Source organism: Haliotis rubra, unplaced genomic scaffold (assembly GCF_003918875.1).
Source record: "Haliotis rubra isolate DU_JTF1 unplaced genomic scaffold, ASM391887v1 Scf1224, whole genome shotgun sequence".
Lineage (NCBI taxonomy): Eukaryota > Metazoa > Mollusca > Gastropoda > Lepetellida > Haliotidae > Haliotis > Haliotis rubra.
This window is the reverse complement of record NW_025765142.1, coordinates 66,650-93,367: the sequence shown is the minus strand read 5'-3', so window position 1 is coordinate 93,367 and position 26,718 is coordinate 66,650. Positions and strand designations below refer to the sequence as shown.

The following is a 26,718-nucleotide window of genomic DNA, read 5'->3' as shown; positions in this document are numbered from 1 at the left end:
TGACTTGAGTGTAAAAAATACAAACAGTTCTATTACATGTAAATGTGCATACGTGACGTCCATCAATGCAAAATATATAATCGGTTACACAACAGACTGACATTAACGTGCTTGAAGTGGTTTTAAATTTCAGAGGATAGTGGCAATTTCATAGAATTTGGAACCTGAAAGCAATATATCACACGAACATTCAGATTGATTGGCACTGACAACCACGCATGTTTGATACACAGAGTGTCGTGTTTCAGGAGGTTCGTGTTCCGGCAGGTTAAAGAGCTCGTTTGTCACATCATAGATCCGGGTGGTCACTGTATATATGTCACAGCAATGTGACAGATGAAACATTCAGCTGTCGCCGTCTTCACAGCGAACACGTGGAACCACGTACAGGTATGCAGCAAACATCATATTAGTAAGTACAATCGAAATTTTAAAATATACACGAAAGCGTCTGTTAATATAACTGTAACCTTGTACAATTGTACTACATGTTTTAATGTGCTGAGAAATGATATGCTTTCGTGATGAGGCATCATGAATGCGATGTATGTATACTCAGCACAAAAAGTTAAGGACCACCCCAATATTCAATATTTAAGTATTATATGGATCATGATATGAGCTGTTAAGTACTTAAACAATCAAACTTGGGGTGACCCTTGACTTATTTTGTTGACTATATAAACAAAACATATTCTACCGAGCACTGTTTGTGTTACATACCTGTTTACAGGCGCTCTCAGCGCAACTGAAAAGTCTTTTTGTGCATACAGTTATAAGGCTGAACAATCTCTGAAAAGGGGATCTTCATATCATTATTGTGACGTTAAATATTAACTCATTCACTCACTCATATCATTATTATTGATTGATGGTGTTCACTTGTCAAAGAATGAATGTGATCCAGTTACGTTTGCACTTTAGAATATCGTTATTCGGATTATTTTAATCGTGAAAGGGTCTTTATAAAGAGCACCATTTTCTAACTTAAATATTGTAAATATGGAAAAGTGCACATTTTAGTATATGAATTATAATTTATCGAGCCACATAACGTGGTCACATCACCTGTATGACGAAATTCGACAGTCGAAATGCATATAACGAGTTGCCTTTTTATAACGAAATTAGTAATCCCTTTGAGTTCGCAACCCTTGTGTCCTGTATTGACATTATTATTTAAGCACTTGCACGTCAGCTTACGTTACAACAGATGACATGAAAGGCACAACCGGTCCCCTCGGTGTGTCACATGCGCTTTAAAGAGTTGGATGATACACTTACTGTGTGCGCGCGCACGCACGCACGCACGCACGCACGCACGCACACGCGCACACACGCACACACATACACGCACACGCGCACACACACACACACACACACACTGGTCGATCTCTGAAAACGTGTACATCATACCATTGTTGTCATTAGTAATTAGTAATTGTTTTCAGTTATCAATAAATATGTGTGACGTAGTTACGTTTGTACTTGAAAATGCCCACGCTTAAGATATCACGACCATTTTTTTACGAACATTAACGGAAAATATTGTGAATATGGAACATTGCCCAATTTTGTTTGCTATCGAGTCTTATAACGTGCTCACATTATTTGATCAAAGTGGAATTGAATATAACGAACTGAAATTAATGGTGCCGTTAGTTACCATTGGCTATTGTGTTTATTCAAGTGTTTGGGACTCGTTACACTTCATGTACTAATGAGGTCAGGAATAAACGTAGTGCGCCCTCAATACAAAACTGAATATAACCTGAATACAACCTGAATACAACCTGAATATAACCTGCATGTACAAATATGATATGAAACATCGAAATAACCTTCATTTGCGTTAACGGTTTCTATATAGTATGGGGTGTCACTGCTCCTTCAGGAGGATAGCAAATATCAGATTTCACGCGAGTGACGATATTTGACATCCCAACAAACTAGATTTGACACCAAACTCATGACCTGTTACTGAAATTAATCTGTCTGTCTGTACTTCATCATCTCAGTGATCATGACACTCAACAACATGTACTTGTTGTAGAACTAGACAACATGTACTTGTTGTAGAACTAGGGAAGATGAGTGATCGTGACACTCAACAACATGTACTTGTTGTAGAACTAGGGAAGATGAGTGATCGTGACACTCAACAACATGTACTTGTTGTAGAACTAGGGAAGATGAGTGATCGTGACACTCAACAACACGTACAGAACTAGGGAAGATGATCGTGATCATGACACTCAACAACATGTACTTGTTGTAGAACTAGGGAAGATGAGTGATCGTGTTGTAGAACTAGGGAAGATGAGTGATCGTGACACTCAACAACATGTACTTGTTGTAGAACTAGGGAAGATGAGTGATCATGACACTCAACAACATCGTGTACTTGTTGTAGAACTAGGGAAGATGAGTGATCGTGACACTCAACAACACGTACTTGTTGTAGAACTAGGGAAGATGAGTGATCGTGACACTCAACAACATGTACTTGTTGTAGAACTAGGGAAGATGAGTGATCGTGACACTCAACAACATGTACTTGTTGTAGAACTAGGGAAGATGAGTGATCATGACACTCAACAACATGGACTTGTTGTAGAACTAGGGAAGATGAGTGATCATGACACTCAACAACATGGACTTGTTGTAGAACTAGGGAAGATGAGTGATCATGACACTCAACAACATGTACTTGTTGTAGAACTAGGGAAGATGAGTGATCATGACACTCAACAACATGTACTTGTTGTAGAACTAGGGAAGATGAGTGATCGTGACACTCAACAACATGTACTTGTTGTAGAACTAGGGAAGATGAGTGATCGTGACACTCAACAACATGTACTAGGGAAGATGTTGTAGAACTAGGGAAGATGAGTGATCGTGACACTCAACAACACGTACTTGTTGTAGAACTAGGGAAGATGAGTGATCGTGACACTCAACAACATGTACTTGTTGTAGAACTAGGGAAGATGAGTGATCGTGACACTCAACAACATGTACTTGTTGTAGAACTAGGGAAGATGAGTGATCATGACACTCAACAACATGGACTTGTTGTAGAACTAGGGAAGATGAGTGATCATGACACTCAACAACATGTACTTGTTGTAGAACTAGGGAAGATGAGTGATCGTGACACTCAACAACATGTACTTGTTGTTGTAGAACTAGGTTGTAGAACTAGGGAAGATGAGTGATCATGACACTCAACAACATGTACTTGTTGTAGAACTAGGGAAGATGAGTGATCGTGACACTCAACAACATGTACTTGTTGTAGAACTAGGGAAGATGAGTGATCGTGACACTCAACAACACGTACTTGTTGTAGAACTAGGGAAGATGAGTGATCGTGACACTCAACAACATGTACTTGTTGTAGAACTAGGGAAGATGAGTGATCGTGACACTCAACAACATGTACTTGTTGTAGAACTAGGGAAGATGAGTGATCGTGAGAACTAGGGAAGATGAGTGATCGTGACACTCAACAACACATGTACTTGTTGTAGAACTAGGGAAGATGAGTGATCGTGACACTCAACAACATGTACTTGTTGTAGAACTAGGGAAGATGAGTGATCGTGACACTCAACAACATGTACTTGTTGTAGAACTAGGGAAGATGAGTGATCGTGACACTCAACAACATGGACTTGTTGTAGAACTAGGGAAGATGAGTGATCGTGACACTCAACAACATGTACTTGTTGTAGAACTAGGGAAGATGAGTGATCGTGACACTCAACAACATGTACTTGTTGTAGAACTAGGGAAGATGAGTGATCGTGACACTCAACAACATGTACTTGTTGTAGAACTAGGGAAGATGAGTGATCGTGACACTCAACAACATGTACTTGTTGTAGAACTAGGGAAGATGAGTGATCGTGACACTCAACAACATGTACTTGTTGTAGAACTAGGGAAGATGAGTGATCGTGACACTCAACAACATGTACTTGTTGTAGAACTAGGGAAGATGAGTGATCGTGACACTCAACAACATGTACTTGTTGTAGAACTAGGGAAGATGTCGTGACACTCAACAACATGGACTGAACTTGTTTGTTGAACTAGGGAAGATGAGTGACACTCAACAACATGGACTTGTTGTAGAACTAGGAAGATGAGTGATCATGACACTCAACAACATGTACTTGTTGTAGAACTAGGGAAGATGAGTGATCGTGACACTCAACAACATGTTGTTGTAGAACTAGGGAAGATGAGTGATCGTGACACTCAACAACATGTTACTTGTTGTAGAACTAGGGACTAGATGAGTGATCATGACACTCAACAACATGTACTTGTTGTTGTAGAACAGGGAAGATGAGTGATCACACTCAACAACATGTACTTGTTGTAGAACTAGGGAAGATGAGTGATCATGACACTCAACAACACGTACTTGTTGTAGAACTAGGGAAGATGAGTGATCGTGACACTCAACAACATGTACTTGTTGTAGAACTAGGGAAGATGGGTGATCGTGACACTCAACAACATGTACTTGTTGTAGAACTAGGGAAGATGGGTGATCGTGACACTCAACAACATGTACTTGTTGTAGAACTAGGGAAGATGAGTGATCATGACACTCAACAACATGTACTTGTTGTAGAACTAGGGAAGATGAGGAAGATGCAGCTGTTGACAACGCTGGTGGCTGCTGTGCTGCTGTCATCTGGGGCCGACGGGTGCCCGCGTGAGTATTTAGGGTAACCCATGTTACCCACAGGGATTCTCCTGTATTTAATATAGGCCATGGACAACCAATAATGGACAAGTTTAGTATACTATTAGGATAATTAACGTTTGTTTTCGATTTAACACATAGCCGTTGAAACTACGAGCTCTTTTGATTAATCAAATCACATTTGTCACTGATAATAATCCTTAATATTGACACAATCCCCCAATGTATAATTCAAAAAGAGATTACATTACTAATATGTGAGTACTGCTTTATGTTCGTGGTAGTATTACGAACAGTTCAGTACCACTTTCTGTCAGGGGTAATACATACCTTATGGTCGTGGTAACATTACTAAGACGTCAGTACTTCCTTCTGGCAGATGGTATTGCATACCTTGTGTTCGTGGTAATATTACTAAGATGTCAGTACCACCTTCTGTCAGAGGGTAATTCATATCTTCTGGTCGTTGTAACATTACTTAGACGTCAGTGCCACCTTCTTTTAAAGATAATACATATCTTATGGTCGTGGTAACATAACTAAGATGCCAGTCAGGGGGTAATACATACCTTATGCTTGAGGTAACAGTACTAAGACTTCAGTACCACCTTCTTTTAGAGGGTAATGCATACCTTATAGTCGTGGTGTCAGTACTAAGACGTCAGTACCACCTTATTTTAGAGGGTAATGCATACCTTATAGTCGTGGTATCAATACTAAACGTCAGTACCACCTTCTTTTAGAGGGTAATGCATACCTTATAGTCGTGGTATCAGTACTAAGACGTCAGTACCACCTTATTTTAGAGGGTAATGCATACCTTATAGTCGTGGTATCAGTACTAAGACGTCAGTACCACATTTTAGAGGGTAATGCATACCTTATAGTCGTGGTATCAATACTAAAACGTCAGTACCACCTTCTTTTAGAGGGTAATGCATACCTTATAGTCGTGGTATCAGTACTAAGACGTCAGTACCACCTTATTTTAGAGGGTAATGCATACCTTATAGTCGTGGTAACAGTACTAAGACGTAAGTCCCACCTTCTGTCAAGGGGTAACATTACTAACAGGCTAGTAAGGCATCCTTCCAAGGGATAATCTATACTCTATACGGAAAAATTAAAAGGATATTTCACTGTTCAGTTTGTCAAAATGTGCCAATTAACGAATCCTGGTATAATCCATATATTTTAGGGTTATAGTATTTAGGAGACGACATGATCTATTCACAATGTGTGCCCACATGCCAATTCCGTGAACGCGTGTTTCATGACGTTCACGTGAAACAAGAGTCAGTGTGCTGCTGTACTTTTCAGTGATAAAACATCGACTGAAATTTATTCTCATATTGTAAACTTTTTAAATTCAATGAAACGTCCACGTTGTCTTTGCTGCAAGATGCCAGTACTGTCAAAAGCAACATTTAATCATAACATACAATAAATCTTCCAGAGGAAATGATCTACCTTCAGTTGTTGGTGACCGATAGCCCGGTTCTTATAGTGCATTGTCCTGTATTGTAATAAATGGTTTAATGCTTACATGCTAGTTTTAACTTTTTATCTGTGATAACCTAATTGTTTTACTGTCCTTTGTTGACAGATTTCTCAAAAACACTATTATTATGTATATATTGTTATAGTCACGATGGCTGCAATATTGCCGATGTGACTCTAAATCTCACTCCAGAGGAAATGTGTGAAATTTACACATGGACTAAACTTGTACCTTATGCACCTGGGATTCTTTTGACTTACTGCTTGTGGTTCAGCCTACGTGGAACTTGCGACTACCACAAAGTACAGCTACCAGTCCCTTCACCAACAGGGCGTGGATGTGACTCCAAGCGCCACGTCATTCAAATTCCAGGTACATCAGGGCTGATTTCATGCGTTCTTATAAATAATCAGTAATTTGTACAAACGGAAAGTCACATTATTATTTTGTGCGCAGTAATTATTAGAAGAGTGGTGAATAAAGCTTGTTAGGTGAAGTCCGAGTTGATGTGCTGAGTTGTCTTCTCCAAGGTCCGCGCGTCAAACGATGCTCACGTGGCCCTGCTACAGGATGATGGAGTAACCAATCGGAACATATACGAGATTGTGATTGGCGGATGGAGAAACACCCGATCAGTGATCAGAACAGGCATGAAGAACGCCAATAGGGTGACAGCTCGCCACCGACCTCTGAGTGCAACTCGGTTCCGTGATTTCTGGATTTCTTGGGGTAACGGTGTGATCTCTGTTGGAACTGGCACGGCTGTTGGGGCTGGGAGGTTCATGTCGTGGAGAGACCCCTCCCCTCACCCCGTCAGGTACATCGCTGTGTCTACTGGATGGAGGGCAACGGGTTTGTGGCGGTTTGGTAAGTCGCTTCGCTTTACTGTAACTAGTAAACAGCGGCGTCTGTGTGTATGACAAGAAATACATAACTGCAGTTTCTCAAACTTCAATCTGTTTCACTCTGATATAAACCAAGCATGTGAGATTTACAACGTTCAGTTACGGAACAAATGTCCAACGGGAAACATCAGTTACAATATATGTATATGGTTTATCTTGGAGTACAAAATGTAAATTTGTCCAACATTTTCAGCTCCGCCTTTGGATGTCTCACTCACGACGAACACAGTTTACAAATATCAGTCTCTTCACAGTCTGGGTGTGGATTTGGCTCCTGAAGCCACATCCTTCACGTTTAAGGTGAACCTTTTTCTTCTTGTGTGCTGTTTTTAGCAAAGAACATGGCTACATGGCGCCTTGAAAAACGTAGAATTCTGGTCAGAAAACTCCGAAATGATGCGATGGCAGACATTACAGCCACAGGCTCCCCACTGCGGGTCAGAATATCGATAAACTAAGCCCTGGTTTACTATCCAGCCCCCCTGCTATATAACGTGTAAAGGTTCATCACAGAAATACGGTGACATGATCGAAAAACGGCCAATTATGCACACATCAACGGATGTATCGTATTTTCAAGGTCTCACAAATATCAAAAGCTTTTGCCCATATCTCTGATGTGTGTAGGGGGCATATGCACAAGCTTCCCGTGGGGATGCATTTGTTAGGTTTTATCAAATCGCCAAAGACCGAGTTGCTGTATCGGGTGGTCAGGCTCGCTGACTTGGTTGACACATGTCATCCTGTCCCAGTTACGTAGATCGATGTTCACGCTGTGCTTACACAATGACATTAAGAAAGTGGCGCTGATGTTTACTGGATTGTCTGGTCGAGACTCGACTATTTACAGACCGCCGCCATATAGCTGGAATATTGCTGAGTGCGGTGTTCAACAACAAACGAACAAACTAAACAAACCAAATGTGATTCCCAGCTAAACAGGAATAAAGTCATCATCCTGCCCAGTGGGTATATCCACATGGATGAATACAGTTTGTTTGTAAAGGGCTAGTAATTATAACCTCCTTAATGTCATTTTTTAACGGTGAGATATTGTATAGATTATAGGTAGTAACGGTCAGTTGTTTTCTCCAAGGTCCGCGCGCCACACAATGTTCACGTGGCCCTGCTACAGAAAGATGGATTAACCTATTGGAACACATACGAGATTGTGATTGGTGGATGGAGAAACACCCAATCAGTGATCAGAACAGGCAGGCAGCACGACAACAGGGTGACAACTCGCCATCGACCACTGAACGCAACCGAGTTCCGTGACTTCTGGATTTCTTGGGAGGATGGCGTGATCTCTGTTGGAACTGGGACGGCTGTTGGCGTTGGGAGGTTCATGTCATGGAGAGACCCTTCCCCTCATCCCGTCAGGTACATCGCTGTGTCTACAGGATGTGGAGCAACGGGTCTGTGGAAGTTTGGTAAATGGCTTAGCGTTGCAAAAATCAGTAACCTCGTAGGCAGTCTAAGTAAACTTAGGCTCAGTATTATTCTTTACACTGCTACACTGAATCTAACAGAACTAGTAGAAGGTCGCGTCAGCTAAGCTTTGAGCGACCTATGACCGTCCAATCAAACGCGAGACGACCGAACGGATTTAACCAACGGCTGCTTGTTAGGGTACTTACAAAATGGTTTTTGGATTTTCTCTTTCCCGGTCGATGACACTGATCTCTCAACAAACGAAAATCCGCATGAGACACTGATCTTTGACCTGCAGCATATACGCTTAGGGTTTTCTGATGACATGGTTAATGTCACTATTAGCGTATCTTTACGCAAGATGACATCCTGACATCCATTCGGAATCATTCGGGTTTTCGAGGTAAGGGTTCACACGGTATGTGCGAATGTTAACTTTCGCGATTTGGTAAGCTGTGTTCTGATTGTCAATCCAAAAAGTTAGCTGAGCGACTTTCTACTGGGGTTTGTGTGACTCAGTATAGCAGTGTACATAACGAATAATACTGAGCCTAAGTTTACTTAGATACTTAGACTGACTCGTAGGTACCGTGTGAGTAAGTTGCGTTTTTTTTATTGCTTTCTTTAGTACATTCACAGCGTGACAGTCGCTGACTTTGAACCTTACACAATACATGTCGATGAAGAGCTAGAAAGTTCGAGCACTCAACAGGACTACTCGTGCACGGCTGGGTAGTTTGGCATGTGGAGAACAGATTAAACCACAAAATGCGTTCTTATATTTGATATTTTTGAATTTGTTTTCGTCTAAACTTATATTATCTGTTCTTGCCTTGTATCAACTACCGGACATGAGACAGACATGTTTGTATTTGCAAGTACAGTCAAACCATGATCACCATTGACCAGAACTTGTTTTCTGTACAATACAAGTGCAGCATCATAACTGACCGTGTTATATTCATGTTACAGAGCGCACCCTTCCACTAGTTTGTCTGGAAACGGGCGACGACTACCGCTACCATTCCCTCGATGATCTCGGTTTTCACCTCAATGGAGAAACAGCCTTTACTTTCTGGGTAGAATCTACCAGTGAGGCTTATATCGCGTTGCTCAGCAACAGAGACAACTACGATCATAGCATGTTCGAAATCGTCATTGGAGGCTGGGGAAACACCAAGTCCGTCATCAGAGACAGGAGTCAAGGACCAAGTCGTGGAGGTGCACATTTTGGAAGGAAGCACCTGCCATCCCGGAGAAGGAAACAAGGACCAAGTCGTGGAGGTGCATTTTTTGGAAGCAAGCACCTGCCATCCCGGAGAAGGAAACAAGGACCAAGTCGTGGAGGTGCATTTTTTGGAAGCAAGCACCTGCCATCCCGGAGAAGGAAACAAGGACCAAGTCGTGGAGGTGCATTTTTGGAAGCAAGCACCTGCCATCCCGGAGAAGGAAACAAGGACCAAGTCGTGGAGGTGCATTTTTGGAAGCAAGCACCTGCCATCCCGGAGAAGGAAACAAGGACCAAGTCGTGGAGGTGCACTTTTTGGAAGCAAGCACCTGCCATCCCGGAGAAGAAAACAAGGACCAAGTCGTGGAGGTGCATTTTGGAAGCAAGCACCTGCCATCCCGGAGAAGGAAACAAGGACCAAGTCGTTGCATTTTTGGAAGCAAGCACCTGCCATCCCGGAGAAGGAAACAAGGACCAAGTCGTGGAGGTGCATTTTTTGGAAGCAAGCACCTGCCATCCCGGAGAAGGAAACAAGGACCAAGTCGTGGAGGTGCATTTTTTGGAAGCAAGCACCTGCCATCCCGGAGAAGGAAACAAGGACCAAGTCGTGGAGGTGCATTTTTGGAAGGAAGCACCTGCCATCCCGGAGAAGGAGTCAAGGACCAAGTCGTGGAGGTGCACTTTTTGGAAGCAAGCACCTGCTATTCCGGAGAAGCTTCATCGGTGATACTTTCGCCGTAGGTGCTGGCAGACACAGTGGTTCATGTGCAAGTGTGCGCCACACTCCACTTTCTGGAAGCAAGCACCTGCCATTCTGGATAAGCTTCAGCGGTGGTACCATTGCCGTAGGTGCTGGCAGAGTGGTCGGAAGACGTACCTTCCTGTCGTGCACAGACCGATCATTAACACAGATCAGATATGTCAGTGTGGCCACTGGACGGTGGTCCAAGGGGAAATGGCTTTTCTGTAAGTAAACGATCTCTCGACTTATGACGTTACATAATGTTTGTTGTTTCACCTCAGACTAAAAACATATGTCTTACACATCCATCAAAACATATACCTTTGTCTCCTGCAATCTGTCTGTTAGGTCTTTGAATAACTTTATAAGTGATCTACATGAGGAAGAGAATTCTATGGATGTCAACTTCTTCATTATAGGGAACTCAAAGTTTCGGAGTACATACTTAATCCTTTATGAAGTGAATGAATGTTGTGAGGAAGAGAGCATATATGTAAGAACAATAAAAGTAATAAGACGTGGGTGCTTGGCAAAGGACATATGGAAGCCAACACTAAACAGTAATTAGACAATGGACAGCTGCAAGCCGGGACTAAAATCATCGGTAATTGACAAATGGTAATAGAGAGTGAGTGAGTGACTGAGTGTGTGAGTGAGTGTATCACAGTTATAAGTACTAAAACTAGTATCTATCACTAAAACTGTATTTCAAATTAGGACAATAAAATATGAAAAAACGGGCTTTAGATCGCCAGCAACCGAAGGTAGGTCACCACACTAGGGACCATGGGGACTTGCAGTATCTTTGCTACCTGCATAAATGGTATTAGCACAGATTTATTAGAACTCCAGAGATGCACAAATGAAAAATATCGTTACCACAGACAATAATCAAAGTAATAATGTTCACTGGCCACGGTTCACGGCTTGCTGGTGTCTCATGACGTCAATGACTTCTTGTAGTTTCCTTTGTCGCCAGTTGTCGGTGGATAGGTGGTGGCTTCCCATGTAATGTCATGATCTGAATTCTTGAGGATGTGTTCGGGAATGACGGTTTGTAATACCCTGAAGATGTTAGTCCATCATCTGTGTTTAGGGTTAGGAAGGGAACGTGTTTATTGGTTTCGGTCTCCATGGTGAACGGGAATCTGTGGCGCTGGGCGTTGAGATGTTTTAGGAGCTCTGCAGGGTCATCCTGGTGCGCAATGGTGGTAGATACGTCCTTTACTGTTCGGTACCAGCAGAGGGGTTGGAATGGTGCGCTATGGTGGTGAATACGTCCTTTACTGTTCGGTACCAGCAGAGGGGTTGGAATGGTGCGCTATGGTGGTGAATACGTCCTTTACTGTTCGGTACCAGCAGAGGGGTTGGAATGGTGCGCTATGGTGGTGAATACGTCCTTTACTGTTCGGTACCAGCAGAGGGGTTGGAATGGTGCGCTATGGTGGTGAATACGTCCTTTACTGTTCGGTACCAGCAGAGGGGTTGGAATGGTGCGCTATGGTGGTGAATACGTCCTTTACTGTTCGGTACCAGCAGAGGGGGTTGAATGGTCCTATGGTGGTGCGCCATGGTGGTGGTGGTACGTCCTGGTGCGCCAGAGGGGTTGGAATGGTGCGCGCTATGGTGGTGAATACGTCCTTTACTGTTCGGTACCAGCAGAGGGTTGGAATGGTGCGCTATGGTGGTGAATACGTCCTTTACTGTTCGGTACCAGCAGAGGGGTTGGAATGGTGGTGAATACGCTATGGTGCAGAGTGAATACGTCCTTTACTGTTCGGTACCAGCAGAGGGGTTGGAATGGTGCGCTATGGTGGTGGATACGTCCTTTACTGTTCGGTACCAGCAGAGGGGTTGGAATGGTGCGCTATGGTGGTGGATACGTCCTTTACTGTTCGGTACCAGCAGAGGGGTTGGAATGGTGCGCTATGGTGGTGGATACGTCCTTTACTGTTCGGTACCAGCAGAGGGGTTGGAATGGTGCTGTGGGGCTGATTCTTCAAAGGATATCATGAAGATTTCTTTGAGTCTGAGGGTTTGTTTGTAGGTCTTGTCACTGAACGTATACTATGAGGTGTCAAAGCAGCTTGAGACGACCTTGATGATGCTGTCTGTGCCAGCTGGTGTGTAGGTCGTCGTAGGCAGCTGCGGAAAATGTCAAGTGCTTCATTTAGAGTTATGTTCGTGAATAGGTCGATGACGACATAGCCGACCATTTTCCTGTGAGGTTAGCTTCTTTCAGCGGGTTAACATAAGAAGAGAAGGAGTCGATGTTGGACTTGCCATATTTGCCTAAATGAGCTAGGAGACACTGGGCGGTGTTTCAGAACACTGATCCTCTAAGTCTGGAGGTGACTAGTATTCTAGCTTTAGGTGGGTTCTTGTGGATCGTATTTGTGGGTTTTACATAAGGGGTTTTGGAATAGATGGGAGACAACTGGTTGAGGATGGAATCATCATATATCGGTTGGCTCCCTTGCCCCTTCACCTTTGTTGTCTTATTACATTAGTTGTTCTGTGCCTTATATCATCCATGTACCCGATCAAATGGTACGTATATACTCCTAATCTTCTTGTTGCATGACTTTCCTATTTCAATTTGTATCCTCATTTAAGTACTAAAAGGGGTCATGACTATAAAGTAGGAAATAGAGAAATAGCTCATAGATATATGCAACACAATTAACCATGGCACAAGTCCCACAATATTTCACCAACGGCAGTATTTTCCAATCGTTCAAATGGTGGACTATCAAGCGACATCTGATCGCTTTTCAGACCATTGTGACGAAATCGGTTACGATGACATCACAATTAGATGCAGCGATCTGTACAGTTTGCATTCAAGACATTGTTCATGCACCGGTACATCGCAGGCAAGCTTTGCACGATACGATGCTGGAGTCATTTGTACCCACTTAGTATCTAATTGTAGTTTAAACTTCGAAGTGTATCGAGGTATTGTAAACGTTTATCGTCAAGTGTTTATATATTTGTACAAAAGATCATCTGGTGAAATACTCTTGCTCTACATGATGAAATAGTTGAGGGTCACTCATGTGGAACTTGTTTCTGTTTTAGAATCAGTCGATCCACAAGAGGAAATCAACAGGACTTTTTACAGGATGAAACTACAAATGTGGCTTCAGCGGTTCACAGCAACTAAAGATCAATGCTCAGATATACATTCCAATGCATAGAATACATTATTTTACTCTGCAAAATTTGAAGGGTATTTCAATTTCTACCAATTCTACCTTAGAAATTTTCCAGGACAGTTGGGGCATAAACTATGGTCCGAGTATCTTCGTTATGGTTGTATTTTACATGTTTTGTGCTCAAATATACTGACTGCAATTTGAATGAGTATGTGTATAACAAATTGAGGTATACATTATACAGTCTTGTTTAAAGTCCTGCTTCAACACGTGTATAACACCATCACAGTTGACGTTCCGTGAAGTTCATGGACAATGACTGTAGTTTATATAGATTCGCGTTCAGTGTGATAGAAAACATTCACTGTAGTGCACTATTCTTTTGTAACCCAATTTTATTTTACCTGTGTGGGGTACTCCCTTGTAGCCATACTCTCACCAAAAAGAAACGCATAAGTGTTTTGTTGTTAAATATAATATCCTAGTTTTAATGTGTAAATCTCGATAAATTGCCCCCAGATTTCACAGTATAGAAGATCAAATGACTGTTAACAGGTGTATCTTATAAAACGCTCAATAAATGAAGGCGCCCGTTCCCAGTATTGTGTTGTCTTCATTATCTGAGCATCCCCCTCCCCAACTGCTCTGCACCATCATGGCATGGATTGAATAAATCTGTGAATTCGACCTTGTGGAATTCTGGCCCATTCTTCTTGCAATGCCTGGGTCAGTTGATCTAACGTCTGGAGCGCCAGTTCACGTTCACGTACGCGTTGGCCGAGGTCATCCCACAAATGCTCGATACTGTTGAGGTCGGGCGATTCGGAAAGCCATGGAAGCACTGTAATGTTCACATTCTGATGATACTGATTAGTGGCTGTGTGAGGCCCCGCACTATCGTGCTGGAAAAACTCTCCCTGGCCGTCAATGACCGGAACTATGTGAATCCTTAAGATTTCGTCTCTGTCCCGAATAGCAGTAAAATTGTTCTGAAGGCTCCCGACGTCATGACATTGTCACTGCCATATCGGTCAACCTGGGCGACACAATTCTGGACGAAACGTTCTTTTCGACATCGATACACACGTACTCTTCCATCACGACACTGGAGCAGAAAGCGTGATTCATCACTGAACCATAAACAGTTGTATAGATTCCGGAATCGAACGTTATTGAACCACTGGAGCCGTCGACGGCGATATAGGGTCTTCTGGTCCAGTTTCTCAAAAACGATTACGAATGGTTTGCGCCGTCACAGCCCATCAACATAGATTGATCAATCAGATGTTAAAGTCACAAAGTTAGACACCACCGTCATTAAAAAAATGTTTTTCTTAACACATGATAGAGCATTATTAAATGAAAGCCAAGAAAGAAGACTTTTAATAGTTAAATTTGTTAATTTACGCTTGTCCTATACCTTCATCCCAGCACTGACACAGGCAGGAAGAAATTGAATACATGGTCCGTAGGGCGGATGTATAGGGTTTTTATCATTATCGAGTCAGAGGGAAATACAAACCTGAAGCATAGTTCTGCTCCATGGACACTAGTATCTACCTCAGATGAGAGCCAAATGGCAACAAACATGAAAATATATCATAACGGTTTTTTATTCAGATTTATGACATCAGACTGTAGAACCACAAGCTCGTGAGAAACTGAAGAGGGACCAATTACACATAGGAGAGAAGCATATTCAGTACTTCAGCATTACAAAAGGTTACGGCATTAACATGTACTATTTACAAAGCTCGAACACCACTAATTTCCACAGTCAAAGTAATGATTCGGATGCAACCTAAGAGAACAGCGTTCAAATGAGACAGTTAACCTGATTGTGACAGAAATCAAACATTTGGTCGAGTATGCTGATTTGCTGATAACAAATTGAAATCGTTTTGCCCAGAATAAACTGTGGGAAACGTGTTACAAGAGCGAGACTTTACACTCCTGAACGACAAAGTAATTGCAGGGAGTAAGCAGGTAGCTGGTAGAAGTTAAGTGAAAATGAACAATGAGCTGATCAAACAAACACATATGGGACATGTATCAACTTTCACATATACATGTAGCAGATGTTTAGAACACTTCAGGACAGCTGATCATTGGCTAACTGGTGGAAGTTGAGGATAAGAACTTCAGTAAGCACTCATTTATGCAGATGGAATCATCTAGAGAGGAAACACGACGGTTATTCTAAAATTATATTAGAAACTTTATGTTGGACAGTAATCACATTGGGCATCTTGGGAGGACATATGCTATACTGACCAATAGTTCATGGCATCAAACAAATCAATTGGATATTGTAGGACCTGACAGTCTGACTGTAATCGAAAAAGAGCCCACGCCCAAGGCTTATTCTCTCAAATTGTTGCAACAACAGTGGAGAAATTGAACTAACGGTTCAAGGTGTGAAGCCCATTTCTTGTATGCTCAGCCATGACATTGCTAGTTCCCCGACCGCGTCAAACCAAAAGACGTTAGAATATGGTACTTGTTGGTCCCTGCCTGACGCTCGGCATTTATGGGTACAACAAGGACTGGTCGGCTCGGAGTCAGTATAATGTGTCTGAGTGGGGTATTAATCCTTCACTGCGGCATGGTATCTCAGTGGGCTAGCACTATAAAACCAGCTTAAGTCTGGGCTAGTACAAGCAGCCGCACATACACGTGCACACGCATGCACGTCGTCATATGAGCGAAATATTCTCAAGCACGACGTAAAACCCAACTTCACCTCACCTCACCTGACATTGCTAGAACCACGACTCTTTTCATCGCCATATTTGTAGGAAGATGCGATGGAGTGGACTGATTACAGCCATGGATGAGTCATTGTTTCATCACTATCAATCAGAGACTAAACAACAATCCAAGCTTTGAAAATATCTAACACCTCCTATATCACTTTGTAAGCTTAGCAGTTGCTTGAACCCGACTTCCTCTCAATCGAACCAACCATACGAACTATATCGTGGGAACCTCAGCCCAGGTGTGTACCAACAGGACAACGAAAATGTTCACTAGTCTGCTGTCACAATAGTTAGCAGTAGCTGCACGACTGAGGCCTGAATTGATTAAGCATCCTCAATATTCATCAGGTTTGGCAATCAGATCTCTTCCAGAACGTGAAGAAAGAAGTGTATTGCAAGCCACAGGTTGACGTCATTCCTGTAATGGTGGACTTTTGAAGAAAAGGAGAAAGCCAGATGAATGACACCAGCGTCGTTGTGTGGACTTCTGAGGGGATTATGTTGAAACACAATTTGCAACCAATTCTATCTTAGCAACCCATCACAGTTAGGCTCAGCACGGTCAGTTACCTTTGGGCAGATAATCAGTAACTGACAAGTTGTTGAAGACCTATTCTATACTCAAATCCTTCACACAATGGCCGTGATTAAATATCAATCACTGTGGTTTTTCTGTCAATGATTGCTTCATAGTAGTATTCTTAATAAACGAAAATATTATTCTTGAATGATTTACTTGAGTGTTCATGTTCAAGTATATCTGTACCAGGGGCTGCCACAACCCCTGCCACCAACCGACGACATGATCGTCGGACATGATATTTCTATAGCGACTATGTGCAGTTTTGTCCTGCACCGGGTCTTGTCCTGTTTAGTCTGTCTTCGAAGCAAAATAGAAAAGCCAGTCGGCGGGTAACGGAGACAGAGCCGAGTAACAGAGCTACTGTTACTGTGCCTATAAGACATTTCCGTTGTGAGAACCCCCATGGAATATATGGCTCGGTCAAGGAGCTAATGAACCACATGAATTCCTGCCTTGGATCAAAGACAGCACAGAGGATTCACAGCTGCAGTCTGTGCTCCTTCCAGACATACAATGTTTTGACGTTACAGAAACACAGAAGCAAACATTCTGCGACAGTGTTTAGGTGTGAAGGCTGCAACCAACCCTTCTTAAAAGAAGGCAGTCTTATCAAACATAAACCCTTCTGCCGGAAAGCAAAGGTTGCGTCTTAAGTCGGGATAAAGTTTGTCACGTTATCATGAAAGGACCATGATGTAATCTGATGTTGTTCTTTAACGAACACATAACACAGGTACCAGATGCAAACAAAGACCCGTCCACAGTGACAGATCAACGCAAGCCAACACAAGTCAGTCTGTCTCACTCTCTATATATGGCTCATCCTCCGTTTTGCCAGACTCATTTCCGACTTCGACGACTTAACAAGGAAGCCTTTTGCCTTTTTGCTTTCTTTCAACCAGTGTTCATGTTCTTTCAAAACACGAAGACAATCACCTCACTGGCTGCACTGTAACTCCTGACTGCCAGTATCTGTTACAGGGACCAACATATGCCATACTAGCCTCGGTCCCCGCTTTAAATTCTTCCTGGAATTCGGCCATCCGGACATATCACACATATCAGGTGCTGCTGGTATTTTCCTCGGTCTGAAACATTACTCGGCATGGACGCGATAAGGTTAATAGTTTGTGGGGTCGGGTGGTCAGGCGAGCTGACTTGGTTGACATATGTCATCTGTTCCCAATTACGCAGATCGTTGCTGTCGATCACTAGATTGTCTGGTCCAAACTCGATTATTTACAGACCGTCGCCATATAGCTGGAATATTGCTGAGTGCGGCGTAAAACTAAACTCGCTCACTCACTCACTTAATATTTTATAGCAATTTATGTGATATATTTGTAAACAAAATATAGGTCAGCCGCATGTTTAATAGTGTTTGAGGTTTTCACTTGCAACAAAACCAGGCGTTCAAGAGCTTGTGTATATAGTGTACCCTTTGTATATATCCTAGGCACATAAAGAAACTGTGCATACAAAAATTTAAAATCTAAATTTATCAAACCTGTGTAGACACATAAGGATTTAAACTCTGAGATTAGTGACATGTATCCATCATGCATGCACGTGCCACGTTCCGTGACGTCAGTGGATTCGTCCTTGAGACGTGCAATATGTTGTTGCACGTGCATTCCGGGAAAGAGAAACAGAGCAAATGAATGCCACACAATACTGTCACTTTGGAAAGCTCAACCCCTGCCTTTGCGATCGTTCAAAAAATTAAACGGCTATTGAAGCGCATAGCATGCCAAGGCTCACATCTGCACAACGTCATGAGGCCATTGGGATGGTCCGTGGGGGAATGTCTCAACGACAAGTGGCTGCACATTTCCACTGTCACCGGAACACCATTTCTGCACTGGTGAGACGCTACCAGAACACAAATGACGTTATCGATCGGCCACGTTCTGGACGTCCACGTGTAACAACGCCAAGACAGGGCAGATGGATAAGAGTGACCCATCTTCGCCTCAGGTTTCAGACTGCAGTGATGACTGCCCGAACCATCCCAGGACTTCGCCGTATCCACCCCAACACAGTTCGACAACGTTTACGTCATCACGGGATCAGACCACGACGTCCCGCCATACGGCCTATCCTGACACAACGACAAGCTAGCCGAATGTAGAGCCGAAATAATGTCCGCAGACCCTTGTTTTGGTGGAGCAATGTTGTTTTTACAGATGAGTCCAGGTTTAACATTTCCCATAGTGATGGACGTCAACGTGCCTATAGACGCGTGGGAGAACGTTATGCACAGGCCTGTGTCTTGGAGAGGAATCGCTTTGGTGGTGGTTGCGTGATGATTTGGGGTGGAATAACAGCACGCCAATTAACTCCTTTGGTGATTGTTCCGGGCAACTTAACTGGTGTGGGCTACAGGGATCAGATTCTTCGACCTGTGGCAATTCCTTTTCTGCAACATCATGGCCCTGGGTTAACATTCCAACAGGACAATGCCCGCCCTCATACGGCAAGGGTTGCTATGGATTTCTTGCAACACCACAACGTTGACTTACTGCCTTGGCCTGCAAATTCACCGGTTCTCTCCCCGATAGAGCATGTTTGGGACGAGATGGATCGACGTCTACGCCGTCTTCTTCATCCGCCAGATAACGTCCTTGACCTTGCAACAGAACTTGAGAGAATCAAGCGTGACATGCCACATGCCTTCCTTGCACGTTTGATAGGCTCTATGCGTCGTCGATGCACTGCTCTCCTCAATGCCGATGGTGGACATACCCTTTATTGAGCTGGTCGTTTGACCCCTGTCCCGCTTGTGGACTCGTGACGTCATTGTGAATGACTTTTCATTTGAAATTCTCCCGACTTGTTATGGTCTCATGATCCCTCCATTACAGTGTATATGTACCTTTGACATTGTTATCGTACTTATCAACTGGGATAATATTTTGACAATGCACAGTTTCTGTATGTCGCTAGTATACATTTAGTGGAGCAGAAACTGCAAACATTTTCGTACAAATCTGGCATTATGACAATTACAAAGCAAACAGCAGGTGGACATATTTATGGAAAGGATTGTGTGAACAAAGGTATGACTGTCAAAACAACATTTGTACCTCCTGCCGGTGCCGAAGTTACCCAATACCGGCTATCAGCAGGTCCCTCTATACACACATTCGGCAGTAAGTTATGAGCATCACCACATTTTCAGAAATAATGTCTTGTTTCTCAATATAGGGCTGTTTTGTTGTTTTTTATTGAACCCGGATACGTTGAACACTGTCATGTAGAGCGCCATTGGCAATACAGATATCCTGGTATATATTCTCAAGGAATATTGGATGTTTAACAGTAATAATAACCTTTCAAAATCTAGAGTAAACACTCCTAAATGTGAAGGTGGGATTTGTACACGTGCCTGCCTCGAAAGTTGTTGTTTTTTTTATATTCGAGTAGGCATACACGTAGAGCGTTACTCCATACGAGTAGGCATATACGTAGAGGGTTACTGTATACGAGAAGGCATACACACGTAGAGGGTTACTTTATTCGAGTATGCATACACGTAGAGGTTACTACAAACGAGTAGGCATACACGTAGAGGGTTACTTTATATGAGTATGCATACAAGTTGAGGGTAAATTTATTCCATGCAGGCATACACGTAGAGGGTTACTTTATTTGAGTATGCATACACGTTGATGGTTACTTTATTCGATGTAGACATACACGTAGAGGCTTACTTTATTCTAGTAGGCATTCGATTAGGCATACGACTAGGAGATAGCTTACTATATACAAGTAGCAATTATGCTAATGATATACGAGGAGACATACAAGTAGAAATTAGTTACTATCTACGAGTAGGTATAAAATGGACATTGGGTTTACTATATAATAGTTTTTTGTTCCAGTTCAAAGGGTGACAGTTAGACGAATTATAAGCTATGGCTCAGAGACCTGCTAACGACATATGTGTTCCGGCAGTCCAATCCCTGTACATAGATGTCCATCAGTCCTGTCAAAATAGTGGAAATGCTAAAGGGTTTCGTGTTCCTGTTTTAAAAGTTGGAAATGTCACACTTAACTTTCCTGATAACGCTATTTATCAAGGACTCATACTTGGACAAAAAGATGTATTTGAAGGTAACACATTTTACCGAGCTGTTATTCACGTGTTTACCTGCGCTTTCAACACAGCTGAACGATATGGAGAGTCATAATTGTGCTCCAGTTATAGGACTGATCACTCTCTACAACCGAGTTATTCATATAATTATTACTAACTGATAGGGTTAACTTGTCAAAGAATGTATGTCGCCCGGTTAAGATTGCACTTTCGAACATCGTTGTACGGATTATTTTACACATGAATCCGTCTTCATCTTTGTACATTGTAAATGAACAAATTGCATATTTTTGTGATTTTTGTAGCCACATAACCTGCTCACATGACTTGTTCAGGATATGTGCAGTCGAAATGCATATAACAAACTGCTTTTATAGCGAGTTTATATTGGTGGTCCCTGTGAGTTCGAAAATTCGTCATAACTTCAGTTTCTTTGTAATTAATGGTATTGTGCTAGCATTTGCAAGTCAGCTTACGTTACCGGGGTCTGGGAGAGAGTAGGCGACGGAGGATATCAGATAACAGAATTTACTCGTGTGGCGAAATTTGATATCAGCATTCCTTAGACACAATATGAAACGTTATTGTACCTCATTGTCTCAGTGATCATGACACTCAACAACATGTACTGGTTACTGGTTGTAGAACTAGGGAAGATGGGGAAGATGCAGTTGTTGACAACACTTGTGACTGCTGTCATTTGGGGCCGACGGGTGCCCGCGTGAGTATTTAAGATAACCCTTCTTACCCACAGAGATTCTCCTGTAATCTTGACAGGCGACCTTTAGAATTCACCACCAGAACTCAACTGAACTATATTTTCAACTCAGGCCGTAGGCAGCGGCATATGAGGTTACGTATGTGTTACAATATATAATACATATGGAAATATTTAGATGGAGTATTCTGTCCGACGTTTCTTAAAAAACATTTATAATGATATTACAGAATAGAGCGAGTTTTCTAAGAATACCTATCTTATTCTTATTGAATAATGTATACATTTTATGAAAACTTGGTCTGGTAGAAAAAAATGTTTTTAAATATGAAATTTTAACTCTTGCATTTATAAGTGAGAACAAACAAATATATAATGAAGTTCATCACCATAATACGTTTTGACGTAGTTTGTAAAAATTAGTTTATAAAAGCACTGGCAAAACAACGCCCTGTGCCGCCTGACTGTTGCTGGGTTATAGAATGTCTAATCTCCCCTCGGAACAGGACAAAGTCAAAGGGACTGTATGAGACATTGTACTTTATTGCACCCGTTTTTATGCGACATGGGTATTGTGATGCCTCAGGATATGTCAACGCTTGTAGGTTCCAGTCAACCTTCCCAGTGTGACGGAACTGCTCATGGTTATTTCATTAACTCATGACATGCAACACAGTTTATCAAGTGAAAAGCTTAACATATGAGATAGCCATGTATCACATACTGCTGCAGTTCCTTTAACTAAAATATTCAAGGATATTACGTTTATGATCGTTTTTTTTCTACACTGAATGTGGTTCAGCCTACGTGGAACTTGAGACGACCACAACCTACAACTACCAGTCCCTTCACCAACAGGGTGTGGAGTTAACGCCTGGAGCCACGTCGTTCAAGTTCAAGGTAAATCAGGAACTGACGTCATGCTTGCTTATACGTATTCTTTTGGTTTCCTGTATAAAAGGAAAGTCTAACTAGTTCATTCATTGTGATTATGAGAAGACAATATATTGGGAAAAAAATAACTTGTTCTGTGAATTCGGAGTTGTAAGCCGGAATCGTTTTCTCCGAGATCCGCCTTTGAGTGTTATTTACGGGCGATGGGGGTTGTTCTCCACATGTGTACAATATGTGAAACCCATTTCTGGTGTCCCCCGTACTGATATTGCTGGAATATAGCTAAAAGTGGCGTAAAACCATACTCACTCACTCAATGTTATTTACAGGTGAGAAAATGATGATTACAAATATTGTACATAGTAATGGTGTTGAAGGTCAGTTGTTTTCTCCAAGGTCCGTGCATCAAACGATGCTCACGTGGCCCTGCTACAGGAAGATGGAGTAACCAATCGGAACATATACGAGATTGTGATTGGTGGATGGGGTAACACCCAATCAGTGGTCAGAACAGGCATGCAACACGCCAACAGGGTGACAGCTCAACACCGACCACTGAGTGCAACTCAGTTCCGTGATTTCTGGATTTCTTGGGATAGCGGTGTGATCTCTGTTGGAACTGGGACGGCTGTTGGCGCTGGGGGGTTCATGTCGTGGACAGACCCCTCCCCTCACCCCGTCAGGTACATCGCTGTGTCTACTGGATGGGGGTCAACGGGTCTGTGGCGGTTTGGTTAGTAGCTTCGCTTTACTGTAACTAGTAAACAGCAGCGTCTGTGTGTATGACAAGCAATACATAATTGTTTGACTGCAGTTTCTCAAACTTCAATCTGTTTCACTCTGATATAAACCAAGCATGTCAGATTTACAACGTTCAGTTACAGAACAAAAGTCCAACGGAAAACTTTAGTTACAATATATGTATATGGTTTATCTTGGAGTACAAAATGCATTTTTTTTCCAACATTTTCAGCTCCACCTTTGGATGTCTCACTCACGACGGATACAGTTTACCAATATCAGTCTCTTCACAGTCTGGGTGTGGATTTGGCTCCTGAAGCCACATCCTTTACGTTCAAGGTGAGTCTTATTTGTTTGATCACTTGTTTGTCTTGTCCAGACTCGATTATTTACAGACCGCCATCAAATAGCTGGAATACTACAAGAAACGAACCAACCAAACAAACCACATTAGATTCCCAGCTTAACAGGAATAAAGTCATCATCCTTGGTATATCCACATGGGTTAACACAGTTTGTTTGTAAATGGCTAGTAATTACATCGTCAACGGAAACCAACCTCCTTAATATCATTATTTAACAGTGAGATATTGAATAGATCATAGGGAGTAAAGGTCAATTGTTTTCTCCAAGGTCCGTGCATCAAACGATGCTCACGTGGCCCTGCTACAGGATGATGGAGTAACCAATCGGAACATATACGAGATTGTGATTGGCGGATGGAGAAACACCCAATCAGTGATCAGAACAGGCATGGGGCATGACATCAGGGTGACAGCTCGCCACCAACCTCTGAGTGCAACTCGGTTCCGTGATTTCTGGATTTCTTGGGATAGCGGTGAGATCTCTGTTGGAACTGGCACGGCTGTTGGAGCTGGGAGGTTCATGTCGTGGACAGACCCCTCCCCTCACCCCGTCAGGTACATCGCTGTGTCGACTGGATGGGGGTCAACGGGTGTGTGGAGGTTTGGTAAGTAGTTTGGTGTGACCGTCATTAGTAAACTAGCAGTCTCTGGGTGACTGAGCGAGTTATGCGTGAAAGCTTACAGTACTTCACGAAGTGGTAGACGCTGATTGTAGGCGCTTACACAAGTTTACGAAGAACTAGCGAAAGTATCCAATGCTACTCCAAGAAGACAAGTGAACTACTCGTAAACTACAAGCAATTAAAACTCACTCACTCAACGTGTTTTTGAATAAGGGTTGAATTTGTGTTTGACTAAAATCATTTAAAAAGTTCTATTGCACATAACAGCCCTACACCTGTCCTGACCCTACTTTCCCTGCTGCATGGTGCTGCCAATAGATTTTGTGTTGCTATGTTCATGTTACAGAGCCCAACGTTCCATCAGCTTGTCTGGAAACGGGTGACGACTACCACTACCATTCCCTCGAGAATCTCGGTTTTCAACTCAACGGACAAACATCCTTCACCTTCTGGGTAAAGACCACTAATGACGCTCACATCGCGTTGCTTAGCAACAGAGACAACTACGATCACAGCATGATCGAAATCGTCATAGGAGGCTGGCGAAACACCATGTCCGTCATCAGAAACAGGAAGCAAGGACCACATCTTGCTTCTGTGGACCACACGCCACTTTCTGGAAGCAAGTACCAGCCATTCTGGATAAGCTTCAGTGGTAGAAGGATCGCCGTAGGTTCTGGCAGCGTGGTCGGGAGACGTACCTTCCTGTCGTGGACAGACCAATCAATAACACAGATCAGATACGTGAGCGTCGCCACTGGATGGGGGGCCACAGGAAAATGGATTTTCTGTAAGTAAACCTCATGACGTTACTGACAAATTGTTTGTTGTTTCACCTCAGGCTTTAATACAAGCCGTGCGGTCGTCTGGTATTCCACTATTAACTTCTTTGAGTAGCATTTCAAAATATCTGTGATGAACAACTTCTTTATTATAAATATAAGTGACGTTTCTCTGTAGCTACAAACACCGTTAAACATCCAAATGGTATGAGATCAAGATTTATCACCAAGATGATATTGCTACAATGAAATGACATCCAATTGCTTCATTACGGTTTTTGTAGTTACGGTGAAAGCTCACTCACATCAAGAATAAAACAGCTGTATATCCACAAAACTCTCCCCATTGTATTTATTGCATTATTGTTGCTTGCATTCAGTAGACGTGTGGCTTACACTACAAAGCAAATACCTTTGGGTACATCTATCTGTCAGTTGCAAGTCTCACGCATTGTACAGCTGGAATAGCCACAAGTGACCACATGGTTTTGATATTTCTGTCGGTGTCTCCTCTACATATATATATATATAATGAAACTAGAAACATAAAGTTTATAGAAACGTGCTACAAAATTATACATCGTGCAAGTTCTAACATATTTCATTCCTGGCAGTGTTGTTTTCAATCACCAAATAGTGTGAGATCAAGATATATATCCAATGAGGTATTGCTACAATGGAATGACAGATTGCTTGTTGACCATTGTGACGTTATCGGTTACTATGAGATCACAATCAATCCGTCTGGAACTCGTCAGCTGTACGTCTTACACACAAGTCATTGCACATTACCTGTTTGGAAACGGATGACATTTGTCATAAAATATCATTACGAGTTTGAAAGAATTTGAGTTGAGCTTCTCGATAATAGTTTAATATTTTGATGTTGTAACCTTTCGTCGTGTCGATTGCGTGATGAATAATATACTCTGGTTACTTGGTCTGCATTAATACAATATGCAAGGGTCGCTCATGGCAACATTGTGTTTGTTTCAGAGCCAGTCGATCCACAGAAGACAATATGACTTTTCACTATTGTCAGCACCTGAGCACCTGGCCCCAGCTGTAGGCAAATGCATAAACATGCACTCCAATTCATAGACACATAATACAGTCTTCACAACATGGTGGATAATGATGTTTCTGCTAATTCTGTTTTGAACAGATTTATTCTTTATCTGAAATAGAAATCCAATAATTCCTAATATTCTTCACAATTATTGTATTCCATGTAGTTACATTATCCTCGTTCGTGTTGTTATTACAGTATATAAGTTGTTTTGTACTGAAATAAACTGACTGCAATGTAGAAAAGCTTGTGTTATACCAAATAACATTGGTGTGAGGTATACTTTATACCGTAGTCAACATGGCTGCTTTTGTCGGAGTATGACCTTGACTTTTTATATCTACCACGGAGTCATGTTAGTTAAACTACATTATCTTACCTCACACATAAA

General features: G+C 42.3%; 1 protein-coding gene and 1 long non-coding RNA gene across 2 annotated transcripts; both read left to right on the top strand.

Moving 5' to 3' along the window:
- The first annotated feature begins 314 nt into the window (after positions 1-314).
- Positions 315-26,718, top strand: LOC124265983. Its single transcript, XM_046700804.1, has 8 exons — positions 315-412; positions 4,652-4,735; positions 22,656-22,753; positions 23,144-23,480; positions 23,721-23,827; positions 24,122-24,458; positions 24,823-25,266; positions 26,255-26,718. Coding segments are annotated over exons 1-8 (1,485 nt in total). The 5' UTR covers positions 315-336; the 3' UTR covers positions 26,257-26,718.
- On the top strand, positions 10,647-14,289 carry LOC124265985. Its single transcript, XR_006895604.1, has 2 exons — positions 10,647-10,760; positions 13,618-14,289. It is a non-coding gene; the product is annotated as an uncharacterized LOC124265985 (long non-coding RNA).